The sequence below is a fragment of the Aspergillus eucalypticola genome (assembly GCF_003184535.1).
Source record: "Aspergillus eucalypticola CBS 122712 chromosome Unknown BO83scaffold_9, whole genome shotgun sequence".
Taxonomy (NCBI): domain Eukaryota; kingdom Fungi; phylum Ascomycota; class Eurotiomycetes; order Eurotiales; family Aspergillaceae; genus Aspergillus; species Aspergillus eucalypticola.
The window spans coordinates 716940-740700 of NW_020290283.1; the positions used below are offsets into that span (position 1 = coordinate 716940).

The 23761-nt window shown below is 50.3% G+C and overlaps 11 protein-coding genes across 11 annotated transcripts; 5 read left to right on the top strand and 6 right to left on the bottom strand.

Moving 5' to 3' along the window:
* Nucleotides 1-1162: 1162 nt before the first annotated feature.
* On the top strand, nucleotides 1163-3454 carry BO83DRAFT_397948 (asparagine synthetase B family protein; the record flags this gene model as incomplete). The annotated part of the gene is made up of 5 exons (XM_025533221.1): nucleotides 1163-1331; nucleotides 1391-1848; nucleotides 1904-1987; nucleotides 2043-2304; nucleotides 2355-3454. The coding sequence occupies 5 exons, from the start codon at nucleotides 1163-1165 to the stop codon at nucleotides 3452-3454; spliced, it is 2073 nt and encodes a 690-aa protein (XP_025389348.1).
* A 294-nt stretch (nucleotides 3455-3748) lies between these two features.
* Nucleotides 3749-5036, bottom strand: BO83DRAFT_358774 (LamB/YcsF family protein). Its single transcript, XM_025529325.1, has 2 exons — nucleotides 4519-5036; nucleotides 3749-4453 (listed from the first exon to the last, which is right to left on the bottom strand). Exons 1-2 carry the CDS (start codon nucleotides 4644-4646, stop codon nucleotides 3817-3819), a joined length of 765 nt encoding a protein of 254 aa, XP_025389349.1. The 5' UTR covers nucleotides 4647-5036; the 3' UTR covers nucleotides 3749-3816.
* Nucleotides 4765-5244, bottom strand: BO83DRAFT_246850 (uncharacterized protein). The gene has a single exon (XM_025527007.1). The coding sequence runs from the start codon at nucleotides 5126-5128 to the stop codon at nucleotides 4883-4885; it is 246 nt and encodes an 81-aa protein (XP_025389350.1). The 5' UTR covers nucleotides 5129-5244; the 3' UTR covers nucleotides 4765-4882.
* On the bottom strand, nucleotides 5175-5988 carry BO83DRAFT_246880 (uncharacterized protein). The gene is made up of 3 exons (XM_025527008.1): nucleotides 5893-5988; nucleotides 5291-5830; nucleotides 5175-5195 (listed from the first exon to the last, which is right to left on the bottom strand). Exon 2 carries the CDS (start codon nucleotides 5688-5690, stop codon nucleotides 5346-5348), a length of 345 nt encoding a protein of 114 aa, XP_025389351.1. The 5' UTR covers nucleotides 5691-5830; nucleotides 5893-5988; the 3' UTR covers nucleotides 5175-5195; nucleotides 5291-5345.
* Nucleotides 5989-6769: 781 nt separating this feature from the next.
* BO83DRAFT_426095 (fungal specific transcription factor domain-containing protein) lies at nucleotides 6770-9365 on the top strand (the record flags this gene model as incomplete). Its single annotated transcript, XM_025535253.1, has 3 exons — nucleotides 6770-6938; nucleotides 7329-9269; nucleotides 9352-9365. 3 exons carry the CDS (start codon nucleotides 6770-6772, stop codon nucleotides 9363-9365), a joined length of 2124 nt encoding a protein of 707 aa, XP_025389352.1.
* Nucleotides 9366-12049: 2684 nt separating this feature from the next.
* On the top strand, nucleotides 12050-12607 carry BO83DRAFT_426096 (cupin domain-containing protein; the record flags this gene model as incomplete). The annotated part of the gene is made up of 3 exons (XM_025535254.1): nucleotides 12050-12147; nucleotides 12249-12480; nucleotides 12581-12607. 3 exons carry the CDS (start codon nucleotides 12050-12052, stop codon nucleotides 12605-12607), a joined length of 357 nt encoding a protein of 118 aa, XP_025389353.1.
* Nucleotides 12608-14019: 1412 nt separating this feature from the next.
* BO83DRAFT_246912 (serine/threonine-protein kinase) lies at nucleotides 14020-16328 on the top strand. Its single transcript, XM_025527009.1, has 3 exons — nucleotides 14020-14677; nucleotides 14729-16043; nucleotides 16093-16328. The coding sequence occupies exons 1-3, from the start codon at nucleotides 14110-14112 to the stop codon at nucleotides 16178-16180; spliced, it is 1971 nt and encodes a 656-aa protein (XP_025389354.1). The 5' UTR covers nucleotides 14020-14109; the 3' UTR covers nucleotides 16181-16328.
* BO83DRAFT_416395 (uncharacterized protein) lies at nucleotides 16156-16956 on the bottom strand (the record flags this gene model as incomplete). The annotated part of the gene is made up of 3 exons (XM_025534698.1): nucleotides 16156-16441; nucleotides 16531-16860; nucleotides 16942-16956. 3 exons carry the CDS (start codon nucleotides 16954-16956, stop codon nucleotides 16361-16363), a joined length of 426 nt encoding a protein of 141 aa, XP_025389355.1. The 3' UTR covers nucleotides 16156-16360.
* Nucleotides 16957-17329: 373 nt separating this feature from the next.
* BO83DRAFT_416396 (ferric reductase family protein) lies at nucleotides 17330-19752 on the bottom strand (the record flags this gene model as incomplete). The annotated part of the gene is made up of 4 exons (XM_025534699.1): nucleotides 19471-19752; nucleotides 19371-19431; nucleotides 17531-19325; nucleotides 17330-17356 (listed from the first exon to the last, which is right to left on the bottom strand). The coding sequence occupies exons 1-4, from the start codon at nucleotides 19523-19525 to the stop codon at nucleotides 17330-17332; spliced, it is 1938 nt and encodes a 645-aa protein (XP_025389356.1). The 5' UTR covers nucleotides 19526-19752.
* Nucleotides 19753-20036: 284 nt separating this feature from the next.
* Nucleotides 20037-21362, top strand: BO83DRAFT_377543 (copper transporter family protein). Its single transcript, XM_025531022.1, has 2 exons — nucleotides 20037-20824; nucleotides 20886-21362. The coding sequence occupies exons 1-2, from the start codon at nucleotides 20247-20249 to the stop codon at nucleotides 20998-21000; spliced, it is 693 nt and encodes a 230-aa protein (XP_025389357.1). The 5' UTR covers nucleotides 20037-20246; the 3' UTR covers nucleotides 21001-21362.
* Nucleotides 21363-21603: 241 nt separating this feature from the next.
* Nucleotides 21604-23087, bottom strand: BO83DRAFT_358784 (Gfo/Idh/MocA family protein; the record flags this gene model as incomplete). The annotated part of the gene is made up of 3 exons (XM_025529326.1): nucleotides 21604-22724; nucleotides 22789-22922; nucleotides 22975-23087. The coding sequence occupies 3 exons, from the start codon at nucleotides 23085-23087 to the stop codon at nucleotides 21604-21606; spliced, it is 1368 nt and encodes a 455-aa protein (XP_025389358.1).
* Between the last annotated feature and the right edge of the window lie 674 nt (nucleotides 23088-23761).

Below are 23761 nucleotides of genomic sequence, written 5' to 3' on the forward strand. Positions count from 1 at the left end.
ATCCTCAATGGAACAGGGTTCACCTAGGAAGAAAATGGCCGAAAGTATTCAAGATACCATTTGGAGACTAACAGGTTCGTAGCGGCCAGCTCCTCATCCCACTTGTTTACTACATGTTAATGAGTTTTCTTTGTGTGATCCAGTCAGCGCGTTTTTTCCGGAGTCCGAGCATTCTGTACCAGCCAAAATGGCTCAGATTATGAGAGACAAACCAGGTTTCGATAGACCATCCTTTGTTGTATATCCCACAGTGGCGCTCGGAGAGTAAACTGGTACATATCCATGCTAAACCATGGCATGTGTCCTAAAACCTTATGTAGGCGCTGACATGCCAGTCTTGAAGTATCTCGAAGTGTTTTTTGTCAATGTGGGATATGGTTCGTCGGTCTTGCGGTTGAATCGGCGATGCCGGGGAACGTTCTTCCATCTGTGATCCAGTATATCTGTTCTGAATTGATTTCGAAACACCAATCGGAGGAGCACGCTAATGCACCATGGATAAGAGCAAGCACGCGGCCCTCGAACACTTCCCACGATGGAAATTGTCGTCCATATACATAGGTGGGGTGCTATTATCGCTTTGACTTGGAAGATGCTTTAACCCTATATACTTAATTGAGACAGTTGCATATTCAACTTTGCAGATCTCAAAGCATCAGGAGTTGCAGGTATTGGCCGAGTCACTGACGTGCTGGTCATGGGTTCGTTGCAGATAGAAGCTGAGCCAGGACAGTCGCTGATGCAATGGAGTCAGGAGGTTTCCACTTTTGAGTTCACCATGCCTTCCGTCGTTGCTGCAAGGAGCAACGTGAGGAACATACTAAGTCTGCATTTTCGTTGAGCTAACAAACTTGCAGGAAATCGCCGTGGGGGTGTGGAATATTCACTCTCCAAAATGGATAACCCCGTGCCCAAATCTGGCCATCATTCACACTACCGTTCATGGCTCTCATTTGAGTTATGGAGCCCAAGTGTGCATAGGCAGGCGTTGTGTATCAGAACCACGTCTCCTATCGAACCTTGTGGCTGCATACGTCTTTCTCAAGACCAAGCTCTAGCTAATTGATTCGTTCCTACATAAGGAAGGAAATCTCGCACCTCGAGAGCCGTATTCTGGTAATAGTCAAAGCAGGTCCTACATACCGAATACTAGAAGCTAGTCATGTGTGGTCTAACAGCTTTTCTTGCCCTCCATTGGAGGTCTGACTGGCAGCATGACGAGTTTGCAGGCACTGGAAATTTGGAACAGAAGGTCAACGACAGTCTGGACCTGATCAGACACCGAGGGCCTGACTCTCGAGGGCAATGGCTTAGCTCGGACTGTCGAGTTGGTAAGTCCATATAACGTCTTGGGAAGTGGTATGCGATATACTGACATGAAGACTTAAAGGGCTTGGACACGTCCGACTTTCAATTATCGACCTGAGCCCCGCCGGAAACCAGCCATTCCACGACAGCGAGGACAATGTTCATGCCGTTGTAAACGGTGAGCTCTATGACTATGACCGTGTCAAAGCTGAGCTGTCGAGCGAATATGACTTCAAAAGCAAAAGCGATTGCGAAATTGTCATTGCACTTTACAAACATTACGGAGAGTCGTTCCTCTCGCATTTACGGGGCGAGTTTGCTCTAGTCCTATATGATGCCAGGCGACAGCTGTTCATTGCTGCCAGAGACCGATATGGAATCAAGTCCCTCTACTATACGGTAATAGATGGCCGACTAGTGGTTGCCACCGAGATGAAATGTTTTCTGTCTTTCGGATGGAGTCCTGAATGGAACGTCGCCAATTTGCGGGAGAAGAGCTGGCTGTATGGGCCCCAGATGTACTTCAAAGACGTGAGCCGAGTGAGTGACGAAATCAGTACGACTTCGTACCATGGATCACTGATCATGCAACCAGATCGGTCCTGGCCAGTACCTCGTTAGCCAAGACTTCAATACTCCTCGGGTGAAATCCTACTGGGATCTTGACTACCCCAATAAAGTGAGCAAGCAATTCGGGCGAGATGCTGATTAAATACTAACTTAGTCCTACACAGCATCATGCCTACCCACACTCAGAAGAAGAGACGGTGGCCAGAGTCCGGGAGCTTCTTCTAGAATCAGTGCAACATCGACTTCGTGCTGACGTGGGTGTTGGCGTATTCTTAAGTGGAGGGCTGGACTCTTCGGCCATTGCGGGTATGACGGCACATATTATTCGACAAGGCCAGAGCCTAGGAAACGATGCAAGCGGAAACCTCTCCAACCTAAGCTGTTTTACGGTCCAGTTCGATAAGACCAGTGGGTTGGATGAATCAGGTACTTCTCACTGGTCCTCCATGGTTCCACAATCCACTTACCAGTTCCAGATGTCGCCCGGAGAACAGCAGAATGGCTAGGAGTGGATTTCCATCCAGTCATTCTGGACGAAGAGGCTATTGCTTCCAGACTAGAAGATACAGTGTGGCATACAGAGACACCCATACCCGACGTGAATGGAATGGGCCGCTTAGCCCTCGCAGAGGCCGCCCATGCAGCAGGCAAAAGAGTCGTGCTGACCGGCGAGGGGTCCGACGAGCACTTTGCAGGCTATGCAGACTTTATATGGCGTTACATACTGGAACCGGACCATTCATGGGCCTCATCGGACACCATGGCTGAGCTACCGGAGGCACGGAAGGTCGCCCATGCGTTAATCGCCAAAGGCTTTCTAGGCGCACTTCCCCCTCCTTCTGATGAGGAGGCTTCACGAACTCTCAACGATAGTTCAGTATTTCCCAGATTCAACGCATTATTCCAGCCACGCTTCCAAAAGTGGGTCTACAAAGACAGTCACAGTCGCCCTGAGTTGTTGTTTGCCAGAAGCTTCAGTGAGAAGGTCCTTGCAGACGTGGCTACAAAGTGGCATCCGTTGCATTCATCAGAATACCAGTGGACTAGAAGTATATTGACGAATTATATTCTCCGCTATCTAGGGGACAACATCGACATGGTGTACCAGATTGAGTCGCGACCACCCTTCCTTGACCACCACCTCACCGAATATGTGAACGGGATTCCCCCTAGTCTGAAAATCAAATACTGCTCTGCGACAAAGACCTTTCGTGAGAAGCATATTCTGCGCGAGGCAATGAAGCCATTCGTTACCGAGGAGGTCTATAACCGCACGAAGCAACCTTATGTCGGTCCAAACAAGTATAAAAAGAATGGGCCGGTTTATAGGATCCTCGAGACGTTGGTGACAGAGACCAATGTCAGAGCTCTGGGGTTCTTGGAGTGGCATGGGGTACAGGAGGATTTCGTGAGAGCCTTTCGCGATCATGATACACTGTCATTCAAGAATACACTTTCGGTGGCTCAGATGGTCGTTCTTGGGAAGCGGTTCGGGGTGAAGACGGCGGAAGATCCTCAGAGAGAGGTGGTGGCTTATGAAGGGACTGAAAATGCGATGCTTAGGAGCCGATTGTAATATATGCTGTGTTGACACTAAGATAATTAGCACAGCCAATGCAGTGAAATGAAGCATTGTTCAGCTAGTTATGGTGCTTTGGAGAACCAGTCAGTATCAGCCTTTGTGCGTGGCAGTGGGAGCCGGAATCGGATAGTGAAAACGGCAGTCTTGTGGCAACACTTCATGTAGAATAGTGAGATCGATTTGAATCCTTCACCTGCAAGTCCTCTTCGTCAGGAATTGAAGGCTTAGGTCATCATCTGCAAGGGGTGATTAGGATGATATGACTGTGTGAATGTTCTATAATCTCACCGAAGCTTTGATCAACTAATCATTCTATTCAACACTAAACGCCATCACTTCCCCCGTCCCACCGCCCATCACGCAAACCCATTCGCCTTATTAAACTCGTCAACCACCTCCCTCGTCGCCTTCACAATCTCCAAACACCCCGGCGAATCCGAATGACAACAAATGGTAACCGGATAATCCTTAACCCCCATCTGCACCACCGACCCATCAACAGCCGTGGCCGACGAATCCTCCACCTGCTGCCTCACATGCGCCTTGACATCTTCAATCTTCCACGGCTTCTTCTTCCGATCAATCACCAGCATCCCATCCGGCCCGTACTTGACATCTCCGAACAGCTCCGCCCAGAACGGCACCCCCAGCTCCTTCGCCGCTTGCTCCATGTATGTTCCTCCTAGTCCTACTACCGGGACCCCGGCTGGTATTCCCCTTATGACAGCCCGCGCGATTTCCAGGTCGCGACACATCATGCCGTAGAGCACGCCGTGTGGCTTGACGTGGTGGAGGGGGATGTTTTCGCGTGCTAGGAAGCCTTGTAACGCCCCGACTTGGTAGATGATGTTGGCGGTGTGTTCTTCCGGGCTGAGCTTCATTTCGCGTCGGCCGAAGCCTTGCACGTCGGGGAGGCCGGGGTGGGCGCCGATCGATATGTTGTGCTTTTTGCACAGGGAGACGGTTTCTTGCATTATTAGGGGGTCACCGGCACTATTGTAAGAAGAGAGGGTTAGGTTTGGGGTGATTGTTTGGGGTTATGAGAGATTGCTGCTTACTGGAATCCACAGGCTACGTTGGCCTGGTCGATGAGGGGGATGAGTTCTTCGTCCGGGCCGCATTTGAAGTTCCCGTAGCCTTCGCCGAGGTCGACGTTGATGAAGACTTTGGTTCGTAGGGGAGGCATGGTGGTGAGAGTGGTTATGTGGTTTAGGGGTACCCTGTATGTGTGAAGTGGGTGACGATATATGGAATGGTTGTAGGATTACCTGTTTAGCTGTTGGAATACGTTCATGGTTGGTTCCATGGTCCTGGGAAGTGGGGTTGTTGGAGGCGGGGAACTGCCTATCGTAGTGTTGCGCTGCATTGGCTGCATCGTGCCTAAGTTTTGGGCCTCATCACGTATGCCGCATAAAATTGACTTTAGTGGCAACCTGGCATCTTTATCGATGCCTTGGAGATCCCCCAAAACCAATGTCTTGGAGGGATTACTACGACCCACTTGCGAGGGGTTCGCTGTGTCCGTCCAAAATAGCGTGCGGAGTAGGGATCCATTATCCCCTCATCTTCCCGGCGCCTTATCTCTCCCTCCCTCCCTCCCGCTCTCGGTTTCAGATCAATGCCGAAATCGGTCAATAAGGACCAACACCCAGGTGACATCAACCCCATCAAAAGCTCGACTTTTCAAACCAGGTTCTCCTATGATGGCCCCCACGCCAAAGGACCCCAATGTAGCCTTATGTTGACACGACCAGATTGTCAGGAGCGTACAAAGGATACTCGTGAAACACGTTCCGCACAACTGGGCACGCAAAATTCCAAATAACTTACTGCGAGCATGCCGTTATCCCGTCCGGATTGCTATTTCTCCAGAAGCAGGGAAAGCTTAGGTGTTGCATCTGATGCTAGCTGTGCGACTGGGCCTTGCACACAACGCCGGGATGCATTCGGTTGCCGAGCAGAGAGAGAGAGCCATTCGAGTGACGTTGAATGTCCCGGGGATTGGAACAAACACGAGGCCAGCAGTCATCCTGGAGACCAGCTTCATTCTTACTCGTGGATCTATCCGAGGGCGGAAGACATTGTCTAACATCTGGGAACAGGCGACAACCTTGTATAATAAGTCTAGACCATGGCATTGTAGTTGTATTCCTGGCAAACGGACAGACTGTCGGGTCGACTGACCACATGCCCTCCTTGGAATTCCGCCATGCTGATCGGAGCGTTCCATTGTAGATGGCACATTCTTAGAAGATGGGCAGATTTTGAGACGAGTTGTGATTGAAAGTCCGGTGCTGCTGATTGCTTGTCCTACCCATTGTGGAGCGGTCAACCGTTATCCAGGAATGGATGTTGTGGATGGTGTGGGACCTAGATAGGATAGACGGACGGTAAGTCAAGTAGTAGAGTAAAGTCTGGAGCCTGTTGCCTACTGGGATATGTCTGTACAATCGTAGTATCTTCTGCTTTGTGCTTCGGTGGCTGTGAATTCGAGGATAAGCCGGCAGGTGACAAGGCGAGGCGGTCGAATAGGAACGCGGGGATTACCTCCCTCCACCACCCACCAACTGCAATCAACTGCTGTCGCCCACACCGGCTGAACCTCTCCGATCCCTCTCAACTTCATCCTGCTCCCTGGTGGCGTCTGTCATCCTATCCCCGCCTCGCAGCGTTGTTTCAACATCGTCTGTGGTGTCCCCTGTGTTCAGTAACCCCTTCTTGAGCAACTGCTGCCATCTTTGTGTTTTTATCTCAAACAAGAAAAATGCACTCACTGGTTGACGGGCCTTTTCGTCCTCGCAAACCGTGGCGTTTGTCTCTTCCCCTCCCGCCTCCATCCATTATCATCGAAACCTGCATGAAAGGGAGTGTTCTAGCTCCAATCGCCATGCTTCCAATGGAGACCCGGCTCTTGTCTGAGCTCCTACCTCGGATCGACGAATCCGCGTCGCACAACTTGCACCAGCTGTCTCCGCAATCTGCTGCTCTAGTGCAACTCTTATCACCTGGAGGCCTCTCTCTCTCCTCACCGTCTGGGGCCGTCTCGGGGCGTTGAGTTATCTATCGCACATCCAGGCTTTCCCTATCTTTTCTGTTTCCCCTGCCATCGGACAGTCAAAACAGCCTTATCTGCTTTGGAAGTCTCCACGAAAGCTGTTCGGTTGCTCTTCCCTCTTCCCTTCCCACCACCTAGTTGACGAGGCGAACCCCCTCCCTCTTTCCTCGGACAACTGTCTTCGTTCTCCTCATACTTTTTATGACACGTTCCATCTGGAATCGGTTTATGTCATCGTCACATCAGATTCCGATATGGAAGACATCAACATCCCTTCCCCATCTGCTATTCTAGACGTCCAACGTCCCTCCGCATCGTCGGTCGGACATTCCAACCCGTCTGTTTCTCCTAAGAACTCGACTGCAGGCCAGCGAGGTGCTGCCAAAGATCGTAGCAAGCCAAAGCAGACCAAGAGCCGTAACGGTACGGTATCATTACTTTTCTACTAGTTTTAGCGTCATGGGCATGAAGGGCGACAGATGTGTTAGAATAAGAGCACAGAGGCATGAGCATAGTGACAGGGCACAGACGCTCCATAAGTCGCAGCGCGCTGACGTCTTATTGTTCACCTTATCCAGGCTGCCAGACTTGCAAGGACAAGCGATTGAAATGTGACGAGACCAAGCCAAGTTGTATTCAATGTAGGAAGCGAAACGTGACATGTGAAGGATACATAAAGAAATTCAAATGGCGCAACGGCTTTGGGCAGAAGAGTTTCGTTGGGGGAACGAATGGCAGTGCAAATACAAAGAAAGGTACGCTAACAGCCCCAGGCCATCTCAACTTTGAGGTGTATTGCTGACGTTCCTGTAGCTATCCAATATCAGTCTAATGAAAACCCAAGTACAGAAAATTCAGGAACCCCCATTCCACAGAACCAATCTAGGGCATCAAAGCCACAGCAAGCTGCCTCTAGCCTTCCTTGCATGAGCTCGGGGTCTTTTATGGATCTTGCTGACCTGACCTCGAAGAATGCATCGCCTTCAAAACGGACCAACAGGCGTTCATTCAGCGACAAGGATTCGTTTGGCAACCCAGATGAGTTTATTGGCCAGCTAACGCCAGTGAGCTTCAATGGAGACATTTTCGCATCGTCATTCACAGACATCTCGCCTTCAGACCAGATTTCTTGGATTTCTGATGTCTCATTGGCTGCAGTAGAGCAAAGGCCGGGGAATGGGCGCGAGCCCAAACGTGACCTTGGGCGCAACAACTCCTATGCAGAAGAAGGTTTTAGCTTCGAAGAATTGATGGAGGTTGATGATGAGGATATCGAGGAGATAGTACGAAGGCCCGACCGAAGCATGAAGTCCGGGCGGCCGGAGAACGCCGACATGAACATCGCTCCGCACCAGGAACTATTCAACATCTGCAGGGAACCCAACCTCGGCATTGCAAGCCCAGAAATGCTGGTTTTGCAATTTGACAGGGTGACGTGTGGGATATTGTCTGTAAAGGACGGTGTCCACGAGAATCCGTGGCGAACTTTGATCTGGCCGTTGGCTAAAGAGACTCCAGCTCTGTATCATGCTGTGTTCTCGCTTGCTGCCTTCCATTCAAGCAAAGAGTTTCCAGCCTTGCGAGTTCACGGTGTGGATCACATGCGCCAGAGCATCACCCACTTGGTGCACGACATACGGAACATGAGGGTTGATGCAGCATTAGCGACGAGCCTGGCGCTTGCGTTTGCCGATACCTGGGACCAACACACTCGTACCTGCATTCAGCATCTGAAAGGTGCCAAAGCACTGGTCTCGCAAGTGGTGGGGCTCGGTGCTCAAGGCGAAATGCGTGGGATTAACCTGAGCAGGGTGCGTTTCCTCTACAACACATGGCTGTATATGGACGTAATTGCTCGCTTGACCTCTCGTGAAGAATCGGGGGATCAGGAGGTGAATGCTCCCTTCTTCCAACTCCCAAGTCACGCTGTACATGAGATTGATCCTTTGATGGGCTGTGCAACGACGCTTTTCCCTCTCATAAATCAAGTGGCTCGGTTGGTTCAGCGTGTTCGCAAGACGACATCCAATTCCATCTCGCTCATTTCGCAAGCCATAGAGCTGAAAAGGCTTGTTGAGCAGTGGGAACCACCGCAATTGTTCGAGCCTCCAGAGGACCCATCTTCCGAGGTCCAGCATAGTATTCAAACAGCCCATGCTTATCGCTGGGCAACACTGTTATACCTTCACCAGGCGGTACCTGAGATGCCTTCAGAGCCGACCTCCGAGCTTGCCAAGCGCGTGCTGATTCTGTTGGCTACCGTTCCTTCAAGTTCTCGAACCCTGATTATCCAGATGTTCCCTCTGTTGGCGGCAGGATCCGAAGCAGAGCAAGAGGATGATCGTCAGTGGGTGTTGAGCCGGTGGGAATCTATTCAAACCCGCCTCATGCTGGGCTCGATTGATCGCTGCATTGATATAGTCCGCGAAGTCTGGGCACGCAGGGATGCTTTTGAAGATGAGAAACAACGGTTGCGGGGATCGTCTAGGCGTGGGATCACCTCTGTCATGGAGACTTCGACGAACGATAGAGTACCTCTCACCAGCCTTAGACCGAATGATCAGATGGGCCGTAGTACCTACGCCAAGGAGCCATGGAGGAGGACGATTCAGGAGGAATGGTTGGCCTCTAAGGCTACTATTGGGAACTCGCGACGGAGCTCGGCTATGTCCCCGTTGGAGAATATTGAATTCGAAAAGACGGTTCGAGGCAAATTGCACTGGATCAACGTAATGCAGGATTGGGGATGGGAAGGTATGTGTGAGCTTTTGCTTGTTGTTTCATTGAATCTGCTTTGCTATTCGTACTTGTGGAGAACACCAGCTCATTCATATAGTGTTCCTCGGTTAAGACCAGTGCTAGTGTGTTCGACACGAGCGCATCTTCATCACCGGGCGGGGGCGGCCAGCACGATCTTTATTCTTGCTTCCTTTCCGGCATGGCTGCTCTCGCTGAGTTTGTTGGTCGGAATTGCTCGAGCTGGTATTCGTCTCGGACTCTTCGGCTGGATCCTCTGTTGGAGAAGCTGGGGGCTTATTCTTAGCCAGATACGATCGAAGGGATGCCAGATAAGGCTCCAGGTCACTCGTTATGGACACAGTAGTAGCCATGGTTGCGAGGGCTGTACAATGATTGAGGACGATTGAATGATTGATGGGTTGATGGCGCGACGGAGAATATATGCTTTTTGGATTGCTTGAATGGGTATTGTCGCGCGGGGTCTTACACTGGAGCTTGAAATCAGCAAGGCGTTCTGCGATGAGTGTAGCAAATAGTCACATTCTTTACGGGACTACCTGGAAGATTTGTCAGGTCCCGGGGTGCTTTCTTTTGGAATGAATTTATGTCGAGCTATGGCGCGTCGGTGTATGGTCTTGAGTGTCGCTAGGGAAGAGCAAGATTTTCCGACCGAGATTACTGGCAGACTGAATGGCGCATGGGACAGACGATAGTAGTTCGCAAGGGGAGTGTACTATGAGTACTAGGATTGACTGGTTGGCGATTCGAATATAGGTCTGAACTGGGGGCAGACAGGCGATAGTAGGCGGGCAGTCGCAGGGGACAGTTTCTGACAATGGTCGATCGTATACAACTGTCTACAAGATGAACAGTCGGGGCGTATATGCGAATCGACGATGGTTATGCTGCTAGGAAGTAGTTGAGGGGTTTCTGCGTGAGGAAGAAGATTTGCATTGGGTGACCGTCGTGTAATTGCTGCTTGGGCTGTTCGATCGGTGTGCTTTCCTTGTCGACAGTCGACTTTTCCAGTCTTTCTTTCTTTCTTCTTTCCTTCTTTTTCCTTTTTGCTTCTTGCTTCTTGCTTCTTGTTTCTTCAACTACCAGAAAAGAAAGGATCAGGACTGCAAGACAAAAGGTGGGAAAAAGCCAGCGTTTTAAGACCGGCCGATCCCCACCAAACCCGCAGGACTACGGGCTTAGTTCAGCTTTTTGCTTTTACTTGCTTAGGAAAGGGAAAGATTGAGTCAATTATTTTTTTTCTCTGCTTAGTTAGTCAGTCAGTCAGTTCCCTCGCTAACTAACTAGTTAGTTAGTTTTCTTTAATTATCCCTCTTTTCTTCGCTCTGTCGTGGTCTGATTTCGGATCTTGCTTTGCCTTGCATAGGAGTGATTTTAGTAGGAATTATGCAAGTATATCTGCGGATGAGCTAACCTACTTTTTCTTTTCTTTTCTTTTCTTACCATACGGAGAGTCCGGTGATGGGTGCTGAAGATACACACTCTTGATAGGGGAAGAATCCCCGGGTGGGTAGGTGGGGAAGGAAGATGGAGAGAAGAAAGCGACTGACTGACTGACTGACTGATGGATAGAATAGGATAGGATAGGATAGGCTTTGCAAGTTCGGCTTTACTGAACTGGGCAGGTGGATGATCATTGCGCTGGAGGGGAAGGGGAGAGGGGCTCAGACACTGGCTGCATGTGAGCTGTTTCTTGTTTTCTCTACAGAAAATGAGGGTATGGTCAGGTGGATTGGACTAGTTAGGATATAGGATTATTGGAAATTGATTAAAGTCGTCATGGATGCTGAAGATGACGAGTATGGTCAGTTGCTTGCTTTGCTTGTTCTGGCTGTTATTGGATTTTGTGGTTGAGTGGAAGTACAGAGTAAGTACAAAGTATAAGATTTGCTGGTGTGAGACAAGCGTTAGCATGGAGTTGAGGGGAAGAGGGGATGGATGGATATGCGAGGGGGGGGGGCCATAACTACTTACTGACTAGTATTTAGTTCGTTAGTTAACTAGGTACTACTTACTAAGTAACCTTGATATCGTATCATATCATATCATATCAAATCCACGAGGATTGGTCGGAAGTACTAACCCATCTGGGGTAAAATATCCTGTTCTTGCTTGTCTGGCTTGTCTGCTTGCTTCCCCTGCCGTGCGTCGGATGTCCATGCCTTGCCTTACTTGATCTTACTAATTAGGGTCATGGTTCCTTTTCGGATGTGGTATCCTATCGATTCATTCTAATTCTTTTCTAGGATAGTCGATAGTTGTACTCCGTACATACTATGCCTCTCTCTCTCTCTCTCTCTATCAGTAACTATCAAGGGCACCCCGGTTTACTCCTCCCTATCTGATAACCCTTATTTCGGAACTGAGCAAATTCCCCTCAACGAGTTTAAACTACTCTGCTTGCTTACTAACTGGCTACCCCTCAGTTCGCCAACTCCTACTGGGATTGTACTAATCTACTATGTCTACGAGATGTCGAAGCGTGCTATCTATCCCACTACGGGAGTCGGATCCGTGGGAAGAGAGTCAAACAAACAGCAATAGCAAAGAGGAGGAGGAGGAGGAGGAGGAGGAGGAGAAAGAACTGGATTGCTCCGCAAACGGGTATAGGTATTCCGTTGTAGGTAAAATGAGATCAGAAATGAGCGAGGATAAATGTTGGGAAGGAGTTTGGTATAAAGCCAATAACCTTCCCAGTGTATCTAAAAGAATGGAATATTAGAAAGACTCTCATACAAGTAATCCAATTGTGACTACGACAAATACCTAGACCAAACATGGCCATCGCATTCAAGCACCACCCTCGATCCCAACACATCTATGAGCCTCCGCTAATTGCCAACGAGAATGCATTCCTGGGGCATCTGGATTCAAGGTATATATATATATACACCCTATTCCTTTCATTCTTCCGCATTATCGTATACTAGTTACTATTTAATCTAATTAGACACTGAATATGGAATGAATGTATAGTGACAGCTACAACCCCGAAAAACCCATCTCGGCCGGCTTCTACCGTCTGGAAAAAGGCACCCCGCTCGTTTACGAATACACCTTCGATGAGATGAAGATCATCCTGGAAGGCAAGTTCGAGATCTCGGATGAGACCGGTCAAAAGGTTGAGGCTTTCCCCGGGGATGTGTTTTATTTTCCCAAGGGAAGTAAGGTGACTTTTACGACGCCGTCGTATGGGTTGGCTTTTTTTGTAAGAGTATTCCTTGTTCTTTTCAATGCTTTGTTTTTTTTTTTTTTTTTTTTTTTTTTTTTTTTTTTTCTCCTGGTTGCTGACTGAGTGATGATGGTAGACGGGACAACGGGCCAAGACTGTTTGAGTGATGATGTAATTGAAATATCCTGGGTTGTGTTGAAACAAATTCCTTGCTGTTAAAACGGGGTGTTTATTACTATGTATGATTGAGGAAGAGAGGGAGGGAGGGGGGTGGGGAGATGATAGTCTAGTTGATGGCTGGGAGATGAACCATGGTTTGGTAGACAGAAAGGTTCCACTGCTTGTGGGAGCGGTTCCTTGGTTGTGTTTACGGGAACTGTAAACAAGAACCAGGGCGCGATGACGCCGGTGTGGATTGCACCCCTCTTCTCTAAATCAACTTGCTAGTACTAGTATTGTTTTAATGTTGAATTGCTTTGATTTTAAAAGAATGGTATTGTTGTAGTCTGGACCGAAACACTATGTTGTGTGACTGTCAGTGTCAGAGCTGTCTGTATACACCCGATGGATGGGGATGAAATATTTTAGCATCACCACCACCACCAACCAATTCTCCTCCCTCCCTCCCGTAAATGATCAACTCAGATCTGCCCCATGGGATCGGAGCGATCTCACCCAACAAGGTTCCAGATATAGAAGGACGACTAGTTTTACCCAGATTGCTGGACACACTAGTTTCTCACCCACCTCGTCTAAAGGGAGTTGAGTGGGAAAATGACGTGCAGAGACACTCTGACTGGTGGTGGGAGAAGATGACTCCATCCTCAGCCTCACGAGTTCCCCAATCACCAGCCGAAAGAGCGTCAGGAACGAGATTGACTCGCGGCTGACCCTGGCATCGTCACCAGCATCGGAGAGCAGATGGGATCGGAACAAGGGAGTTACCCCAGCAACGTTGCGATGGTCGCAAAGAGAGGGGCGGCGCAGAGTTGGATCGGTGGCATCTCGTTGGTCTGTTAAGTCAAGAGTGGCTGGTTCTCAGCTGCGGCTCATCTTTTGCTTTGCTGAAGTTAAACTGTAACTGGGAGAAGAAAGGGCAAAAGTGGATGAGTTGAGAGAAAGAAAGGAAGAAAGAGAGAAAGAATATTCACTTTCTTGAACTTCCACTTCCTTCCCCCCTCTCTTTCCCCTTCTTCCCTACTTCATTCAACAAACTTCCCCTCTCTCCTTCTCCTTCTTCTCTTTCTCCCTCTTCTTCATCATTCCCAATCAATTCCATCGGGCATCGTCTCTTTCTCCCCTGACTGACTGACTTGTTCTCGTCGGGTCATCGTCCTTGCTTCTCTCCATTCCTGCCCGAACAAAGTCATTGATCTTCTCTGTCTCCTCTTCTTCCTCGTTTGCTTTTTCCCTGTCTCTCCACCCCTTCTTTGCTTTTTTTTTTTTAATCTTCCGTTTTGTTTTCCATCCCATTTCTTTTTCCATTCGCTTGGGATTCCGAGTCTCTCTACTCGTGCTTTTAATTTCCTATCCCTCGTTCCTTTTTAATCTCCCCCGCCACGACCTCTTCCACCTCGCGGTCGTTGTTTAAAGACACCCCGTGTTTGAGCTGATCCATACCTCCACCTGTTGAGTAACGGTCGCCAGCACACTTCCGAGCCCAACATGGCTCTCAATATCGACACCTCAGATCGCCCGGGCCTCCGTCTCCCCAACCCGCCGCCACTCCTTCATACTCGTGCCGGAAATGAAGCTCTCGATCGCCCCTCCACACCCGCTGAAAATGGCTTCACCAGCCCCGTGCAAACCCCCCAAGGGAGTCCCAGCAAAAATCGCATGCCCCCCGGCGCAATCGACCTGCCCAACGTGTTCGAAAAAGCTCTCAAGCTGAACCCCACCTCGCCCACCAAAAGCACCTATAACCACTACAACCACCCCATGTTCGCGCCGCCCCGATCCGGCGAGGACTTTACCGAAAGTGTCATCCGTCAGCCACCAGGCAGTCCCACGCGCAAAGCCAACAAAGAAAACACCTCTCCCAACTCCACCCGTCTCACCAAAGACCTCGGTCCGAACCCCGCGGCTGCTGCCATCTCCCGCCATGAACCATACCAGCAACGAGATCTCGAGAGCATTCAGCGTCGTCAGGTTCCCATGCGGGGGTTGACCCCGGAGGAGTTGGAGAAGCTGCAGAATCCTAGAGTTAAGCGATTGGTAAATGTGACACAGCTTTGTAGGTTGCCATACCTTGCAGGAATTTCCAGTGTATTGGCTAACTGTTTAGACTTCCTCGATCATTACTTTGATTTACTGAGCTACGTGCACAACCGCCAAAACCGCTATGCGCAGTTCCGGTCTTCCAACCCCGAGCCCCCCGCCACTCCGATGGAGACGTATGAGCCCGCTCTGCTGAAATATCTGGGTCGGGAACGGGCCCACCTCCGCAAACGCCGCACTCGACTCCGCCAGCACGACTTTCAGATCTTGACGCAAGTGGGCCAGGGAGGTTATGGACAGGTCTATCTGGCGCAGAAGAAGGATACGCGGGAGGTGTGCGCGCTCAAGGTGATGAGCAAGAAGTTACTGTTCAAGTTGGACGAGATCCGCCATATTCTCACTGAGCGCGATATCTTGACGGCCGCCAAGAGCGACTGGTTGGTCAAGCTGCTGTACGCGTTCCAGGATGACGACCAGATCTACCTGGCAATGGAGTATGTGCCGGGAGGTGACTTTCGCACGCTGCTGAATAACACCGGAGTCTTGCACAATCGCCATGCTCGGTTCTATATTGCAGAGATGTTCAGCTGTATCGATGCGTTGCATGCGTTGGGATACATTCACCGCGATTTGAAGCCAGAAAACTTTCTCATTGACTCAAGTGGTCACGTCAAGCTGACTGACTTTGGCCTGGCCGCGGGTATGCTAAACCCTGGCAAGATTGAGTCCATGCGGGTGAAGCTGGAGGAGGTTGGCAACACGCCGGTGCCGTTCGGTCGCCCCATGGAACAGCGCACGGTGGCAGAGCGTCGCCAGGGCTATCGGTCGCTGCGAGAGCGCCAGGTCAACTACGCCAAGTCGATTGTTGGGTCGCCCGACTACATGGCACCCGAAGTGCTCAAGGGCGAGCAGTATGATTTTACGGTCGACTACTGGAGTTTGGGATGCATGCTCTTCGAGGCCCTCGCCGGATACCCGCCGTTTGCCGGCGCGACGGTGGACGAGACGTGGCAGAACCTGAAGAACTGGCAAAAGGTGCTCCGCAAGCCGGTGTACGAAGACCCGAACTACTTCCTGTCGCGACGCACGTGGGACCTCATCACCAAGCTGGTGGCATCAAAGGAGAAGCGGTTCAAGAACATCCAAGAGATCCACGCGCACGACTACTTCAGCGAGGTGGATTTTACCCATCTGCGCGAGCAGCGTGCGCCGTTTGTGCCCGAGCTGGATTCGGAGACAGACGCGGGCTACTTTGACGACTTTACCAACGAAGCGGACATGGCCAAGTACAAGGAGGTTCACGACAAGCAACGCGCGCTGGAAGAGATGGCGGAGCGTGATGATAAGATGAGCAAGGGATTATTTGTTGGATTTACATTCCGGTAGGCTTCCCCATCAACTGCGTATCTGTAATTATGCTAACAGCACCAGACACCGCAAGCCGGCCATGGACGGGCTAGGCCGCGGCTCACCGCGCAAACCGATCGCGACGGACGGATCATTCGGAACGATGTTTTAGGCTGCATGAATGACGGGAGTTCTATTCGGGCACGAGCTGGATCTCGAGGATTGTTTTAGCGAGTACTTTTAATGGAACGGATACGAAATGGGAGGGTTAAGAGAAAGGAGTTGTGTATGATACAGCTATCGTAGACCTGCATGAGTTGCAGTATACTAGAATCAGAATAGTTCAATCCCTTCACTCCAACTCCTGCACCATTTTCAGAATCTCCGACTCATTATCCCCAACCACAGCCTGTCCTTTCGTCCAGTCGACTGTCTACACACCAACCCGTTAGCTATGATGCTCAATCCATGACACCAACACAATCCCAACCATTCCGAAAGAAAAAAATGAAATTGACTTACAATAGGTCTCACAAAACTCCCTTCGGGATCCGCCTTAAACCTCTTAATCGCATCCTCCGCATCCCTCGCCCCCCTCACCACCTCGCCCACACCATACACCTTCCCAATCCCAGCACCACTCCCCGTGTTACTTCCCGATACATACTCGAGAATATTCCGCAATTGGTCATTCGTCGGCGGCGCAGTGCTCACCTCCAGCTGGAATTCGCCCCGCGGAGTGCCTGTCGTGCTTGCGGCTGTTGTGGAGGCGCGTTGGAGGATGCTGAGGGCGGATTTGCTGGAGGGGAGGTGGGGGGCGTGGAAGAGGGTTATTGGGTCGAGGGTTTTTGCCTATATTATTTTCCCCCGGGGGTTAGTGAGGGATTTGGGGGGATATGGGGGAGGTGAGGGATTGGGGGGATGAAGACGTACGAAGCGGAAGACCATTTTGGGATTGAATTGGGTGTATGTATGTATGTATGTATGTATGTATGTTTGTATGTAAGTAGATGGTGGATGGTAGGTAGGTGATAAGGTTGTGGTTGATGATATTGGCAGCAGGGGTCTGGTCTGATGGAGATAATTGGAGTGGTTGGTGAGAGGTCTGTCTGATTACGTCATATGGGTTGACTCACCGGAGCTAACGTTAGTTACGCCGTATGGAGAGGGTGTAAGGGAAGTGTTTTGGTTGCCTGTTTGGGTGCCCGACTTTTTGAATTTCTTTTCATTTTTTTTATGAAGAGGCTGAACAGGGGATTATTCCTTTTTTTTTTTTTTTTTTTTTTTTTTTTTTCTCAATGTGGGATGGTAAAGATTCGATTTAATCAGATTCAATGGTAGAAGTAGACTGCGTAATTGGTTTGATATCAATATTGTTAGAAGTGATTAGGGTATCATATCATCTAATTAAAACATATGCTATTTACTTTGTGTGCTGCTACCACCCAAATTGCTCAACATGCAGGTATATTCCCTGCGCCCCCGTCCCCTTATGTACTGCTCGCTCATCACTCAGACACACCACGCTGCGTCGCACGTCGTCGGACAACCCCCTCGGTCCACACACCACTACCGCGCTCTCGCCCTCTGCTTTCTCGAGGACCTTGCGGATGATCGTGCGCGCGTGCGGTCGACCAGACAGGACTGTAAGATTGGGCAGCGGTTTCTGCGTTGGCTTCGAGTCTGATCCTGTTGCAAGCTCGCTGGTAGACTGCGGTGCGGCATGCCCGGAGCATGTACAGGTTGTAGCGTCGATGGCATCTTCATCTTTGATGGGCACTGTGCAGCAGCATTTTCCGTCAGGTTGACAGCCAGACTGCTCCACAGATTCTATGGCTACAGCGTCGGTCGCTGCTTTCTCCGCTTCGAGGGATTTCTCGTTCGCAGGTAAGCTTGACTGCAGCTGGAACAACGACTGTTCCTGGGCGCAAAGCGTGTTCTGCGCCTGCTCTAGCTTCTCGTCACAAGTAATGTAGATGCTCATCTCGATTTCCCGAATGACGTCCGGATTGGCGAGCCGGACTTCCTCAACATCCCTCAGCACCTCTTGCAACTGGCGGTCGAACCAGCTCAGCTGCGTGCGCGATTTGATCACCCAGACGAATCGGACCCGCTTGGTTGCTGCAAGCCGCGCTGTGCTTTCAGCCTTCCACTTGGCGACTATATCCCGCAGGCAAGGCACGGTGAATGTCGCCCCCATGCCGCCGGCGAGTAGGATCACACTGTCAAATTGCTTCAGAGGCCGCATTTGTCCATACGGTCCCTCGATGAAGACTGTACGTGCCTGCTTCACAGCCACCTGGTCACTAGCCCCAAGCACCTGGTGGTTCTTCGATGCATATCGGAAAAAGCGTCGAGTGCCGCCCTTCTCTGCGCGCACGTACATCACCATCTTGTTGTCTTCTGGTATGGACGCAATGGTGAAGGGGTGGCTCTGCAGAGGCACAATGGAGTGGCATGTGAGAAACACATGTTGACCCGGCTTCCACCCGACTCCAGGATTCTCAATCGCTATACGAGTTACATTGCCTGGCAACGGGGTGAAAGTCGCCCGATTCGCCCAGAGAGCATGAGCCGGGCTCTTGGAACGATGGAAAATCGACAAGTTCGCATAGGTCGCCCACAAGTAGCGCGCCACCCGATCAAAGACAAGAAACCCGATGGGAATCCACACCCACACTTTGACTTCTGCCGGTGCATGAAGCCACACGGCAACGATGAAACCAACAAACGTCACCAGATGCTGTAAAACAAAAAACTCGTACCCGAGCCGTCGAATCGGTGCAGCGGACGTGATGACAATGAAGGTCAAAATAATCCAAGCGGCGAACCCTCTCGTTGCCAGGGTGTAGTTCTTCAGCTCGTAGACGATGTAGTTATAACGGCCCCAATCACGAAACCAAAAGCACATGTGGATTGTAGCGGTCAGCCACAGCGTCCGCGCGATCCACCGATGGAACCAATTAAGACGCTCGTAGCTCATACCTACGAGCATACCAATGAGGTTTTGCCTGCCTGCCAACAGGAAAATCAACGGCAGCTGGCAGATAGCAATGAACCCAGTGCGGTAGCCCACATCTTCCCATTTCCACTGGTCGGCCGTGTCCAGCTTGTAGAAACAAAAGACGAGCACAACGATGAGGTTTGCCAGGATGATAGCCACAGGGCCCAGCGGCGCAAAGTGATAGAAGTGGCCCCGGAATGACAACGGGGGCAAGGTTGCATAGCTGGCTTCACGCACGATGGCTGTTAAGGTGGCATATGTGCTGAAGAAGATAGACTTGGGCTTGGAGGGAGTCAAGGACGAGTCCTTTAACCTGATGGAATGAGCATACGTTATTTCGATAAACAATGGAGCTTACCTTTGGTAGGCGAGGAAACGATTCAGGATATTAATGACTGTTCCAGCAGCGATGGCACTTCCTACAACAACCCAGTACATCTTCTGCAGATAGAACAGACCAGGCACGCCATCTCCCATGGACATGTGGCCCATGCCAGACATGGACATGTCCATCTTGCAGGTATGTAGACTAGTAGTATCCGGATTAGGGTATAAAGAAAGAGAACTCAGTATATACTAGAAATGAAAGAAATTGTATTCAAGCATGATGGTAGAAGAAATGCACGATGTACATATCGCGGGGAACGAAAGAGGAGAAAGCAAATGACAATTAGGCGAAAACGAGCGACTAAGGGTCCAAGATCGAATCCGATGCCAATACTGCCTATCTACTGTAGTCAGTCATATTGAGTATAATTGAGAGAAAATGAGAGGGAATCATAGTCAAAGCGACTCAGTGAGTAGTAATAATCTGCTCAATCCCCACCTGCTAATCCGGCCATGCTTTCGGACGGGCCTTGAGCTCTGCAGCTTCTGATTGGCTCCCGCAGCCAAAATGTGCTCAAATGCCGCCCAAACGTGCTCTAGCGCCATCGGCCGCTTACCTGGCGGGTCCGCGAGTTTTCGGGGTCCTTGAAAGATGCGGAAAATCACCGGATGTGACAGCCATGGCCCGCTTTTCTATGTCTTCATTAACATTTCATTCCTCTTTTTCCTTCTTCCTTTTCCCAATCCCGTCATATAAAGTATCTTGTACATAGGGCTGGTGCTTTGACATCTTTAAATATATCAATTTTCCCACATTCCAGTTCATACCTCCTACCCGAACCGTCCATACCAAACACCACCCTAATCCTACTCTACTCCACTCACACTACATCTCGACTTACCAACAATGGACATGAGCTCAATGACCGGTATGGACATGGGAACCACCTCCACTACCATGTCCGGCATGTCAATGGCTACCTCCACCGCGTCGTCCACAATGGACATGTCTATGGGCTCCTCCACCTCTACCTCCATGTCTATGCCCATGTCCACCTCTTCCTCTTCCTCTTCTTCTATGTCCATGTCCATGTCAATGGTCTTCATGAACGCCCACGACACCCCCCTCTTCTCCAACCAATGGACCCCGTCCTCCAGCGGCACCTACGCCGGCACCTGCATCTTCCTCATCGTCCTCGCCATCATCTCCCGCTGTCTGGCCGCCTTCAAAGCCCTCCTGGAACGCCGCTGGCTCGACGCCCACGTCAACCGTCGCTATATCGCCGTCGCAGGGAAATCCACCGAAGCAGGTCGCATTGACGCTGATCCCGAATCCAAAGAAGCCAGTCTCATCACAGCCCAAGGGGTCGAGGAGAAAGTCAAAGTCATCCACAAAGCAGCCCGCGAACCTCTCCCTTGGCGATTCAGCACAGATCTCCCTCGCGCGCTGCTTTTTCTGGTCATCACCGGTGTTTCTTACCTACTGTATGTTCCCCTTTACCTCACCTCCACAAATATCGAACACATACTAATACAACAATCACAGGATGTTGGCCGTCATGACCATGAACATCGGATACTTCTGCTCCGTCCTAGCCGGTGCCTTCCTGGGCGAACTTGCCGTGGGACGCTTCATCCAGTGGAACGAGCATGAACATTAGTCCTACTCACATACATATATACATACATACATGTCCATTTCGGGTTCCTCGAACATAACGACTTCTATTTCGCACGGTGTTCTCGGTTCGGGTGTTCGGTGCTGGTCTAGCCTTGCATTGCATTGCATTGCATTCATTTCAATAATTTTGGGATAGCGAGTGTGGTACATGTGCACTTTTGACTTTTTGGTTGTTTGTCAGATACCACTTTTCGCTTATTGGTCTCTTGGATCTCTGCTCTGTGTCGCTTTTTTGCCCTGATACCATTACAGTCGAGGGTGTGTGATTAGCTTAGACTTCAGTACATAGAGATAATGTCTGGGGAGGTTTTGGACTGTGTCGGCATAATAACATGGTTTCGGTCAAAAGACATCACATGCCTGGGTATACCAAGTACATAATCCCTGTAGGCTTTGCAGGTTACAGTGGACTATTGGCCTCACGCGTGGTGTGATCGGCTGTAGGTTGTCCCCCTCTTATTGGTGCGGACGGGACCACACGGACGGCGCGGGCAGGATCCATGCCACTAACCGCGAATGGCAATTGATACGCTGCAGTGTCTTTAAATGTTGATGATTGGAAATCCATCCGTAAAGATACTGACTACTTACTTTCTATCGACAATTTGTAGTAATACGCAGGCTTCAAACTATTGGTACCCGGATCTCTATCAATTGCAACCTCAAAAGCACTGGTCGGCCGTGTCAGCAATCCCGCCTGAGCGTACGTATCGTCGATCGCCTCCATCTGCGCAATGCTCTCCTCACCGTCGATCCACACCCCGGAGCCCGCACGACCCTTGATCCGATTGACAAACTCTTCTAGTTGGCAGCGCCAGGTAGTCCACCATTCCTTATAGGTCTGCGCTCGTACATCGCCCGCTGGCCAGTTGTATGCTTTGGCATACTCCATCACATCCCACGTCTTCACAACCTCTTCCCCTCGGCGGAGAGTATGTGTATCGCAAATATCGATCCGGTGGTAGACCGTTGGAATGAGGTGATTCCACAACGTTACTTTCCTTCTGACAAAGTGGCGTACTTCATCGTTTTGTCCATTAAGCAGTATCTCTCCTGTTCTTGCTTCAGTCTTGGGCCATTTGAATGACGGCAGGGAATGAGACCATGCCGCCGGAAGAAACGAAAACCCTCCTCCAAATAACAGATCACCCCTGATTTCTGCGGTCTTGTCACTGTCTGTAGCGTAGGTAGCTTTTATTGCCGCGTCAATCTGTGGCTCCGGCTGATATCCATCTGATGCAACAGGCAAGGGGCGATGCAGTGCTTCAATGGGATTGAGATGCTCCCCTCTACCCAGCACCTGCCGCACGCAGGAGAGAGGATACGTTGCTAGGTCCATGAGACAGCCACCTGACAAGCCATAGTGGAAGCGGATGTCGTCCATTTCCAAATACCCTTTGGGAAGATACTGTTGGGAATAGACATGCTCTACAGTCGCGCCCCAGGGAAGGTGATTAACTTGGTAGAGAAAAGCCTGCCAGGCTGGGTGAAATTGATAGTGGAAAGCTTCAAGAAGAACCGGGGCATTCGGCGCAGTCACTAATGGATGTCTGAAGAGTGACCTTGCCTCATCGGCATTCGAACAGGACGGCTTCTCAAGAAGAACATGCTTTCTTGCTTGTATGGAGCGCAGGGCCCACTCAAAGTGTAGGGAATTCGGCAGAGCAATATAGACTGCGTCGATGGCTGGATCGCTCAGAAGTTCTGACACGTGCATTAAGACCCATCCATGCTCCGTCAAGTTCAATCCAGTTGTGGAGAATCTCACCTTGATAAGTATTATGGACGATCGGAATGCTGTACTTCTCGGCGTACTGACGGGCGCGCTCGGGATCTCGAGCAGCGACCGCTGCCACGATGACTTCCGGGTGCGACAAGGCGGGTAAAATTATGGCCAGGGGACTAGAGCAGACATAAATCAAATAGCCTGCAAGTCTGTGCTTCATCAACTCACGCTATGGAGGATGCTCCAAGCAGTCCTATTCTGATGGCGTCATCCCTCTTCCTCGGGGTGGGCGAGCTAACTGCCGCATAGTAAAATCGCTTCAAGAAATCGAAGAATAACATACTGAATAAGTGCTGGGGATTGCTGAAGTTTAGTTAGATTTCTGTAAGACTAGTAGATATGCACTGTGGCAATGGCACGTAAAGGTAGCACGGACAACACTTTGTTGTATGAGGCGGGTGCTTCCCGCCATCAGTTGTTCTGGACTGCATCGCCAGACAGCAGGTGACTTCCGCATTTGATGCGGTCCGTCTGTTTCTCTCATTTATTTATTTGAGAAGCTGCTGATGGGTCTCCTTCCAATACGCACAGTATCAACATAGTGCTCTCCTAAAATGAGTGTATGGTATCGAAACGCAATATTACTCATAGTTATAGATTGCAATGGTAGTCTTCATGTCAAACTCGCCAGATTATCTTGGATCTAGAATCATGCAATCCCTCCTGTGGTCGACACAGCCGAGTTCGCGCAAAGGAACTGTTTGACAGATGAATTTATCTTAATGTGACTCAGTGGAGGAAGTAAGATGTGCCTAGAAAGACGAGCGGGGTACCATTCCGTCCCTTGGTTATCTAGTGCCCTCAAACTGACACTGAAACCATCTACTTGTAAGTTGACACCGTATAACCACGTTTATTCACAACATAGTCCCCCATGTCTTATATCCGAGGGTATAGACACGAGCTCAGGCACAATGGACAGGCTTGGCAATCCCCCACATGGCGGACTTGAACC

Coding starts and splice junctions, on each gene's coding strand:
- BO83DRAFT_358774 (XM_025529325.1), bottom strand. CDS start 4,646: ATGCCTCCCCTACGAACCAAAGTCTTCATCAACGTCGACCTCGGCGAA. Junction 4,454..4,518: donor AACGTAGCCTGTGGATTCCA/GTAAGCAGCAAT, acceptor TTCTTACAATAG/TGCCGGTGACCCCCTAATAA.
- BO83DRAFT_246850 (XM_025527007.1), bottom strand. CDS start 5,128: ATGGGGTTGATGTCACCTGGGTGTTGGTCCTTATTGACCGATTTCGGC.
- BO83DRAFT_246880 (XM_025527008.1), bottom strand. CDS start 5,690: ATGGAACGCTCCGATCAGCATGGCGGAATTCCAAGGAGGGCATGTGGT.
- BO83DRAFT_246912 (XM_025527009.1), top strand. CDS start 14,110: ATGGCTCTCAATATCGACACCTCAGATCGCCCGGGCCTCCGTCTCCCC. Junction 14,678..14,728: donor GGTAAATGTGACACAGCTTT/GTAGGTTGCCAT, acceptor CTAACTGTTTAG/ACTTCCTCGATCATTACTTT. Junction 16,044..16,092: donor TTTGTTGGATTTACATTCCG/GTAGGCTTCCCC, acceptor TAACAGCACCAG/ACACCGCAAGCCGGCCATGG.
- BO83DRAFT_377543 (XM_025531022.1), top strand. CDS start 20,247: ATGGACATGAGCTCAATGACCGGTATGGACATGGGAACCACCTCCACT. Junction 20,825..20,885: donor ACCGGTGTTTCTTACCTACT/GTATGTTCCCCT, acceptor CAACAATCACAG/GATGTTGGCCGTCATGACCA.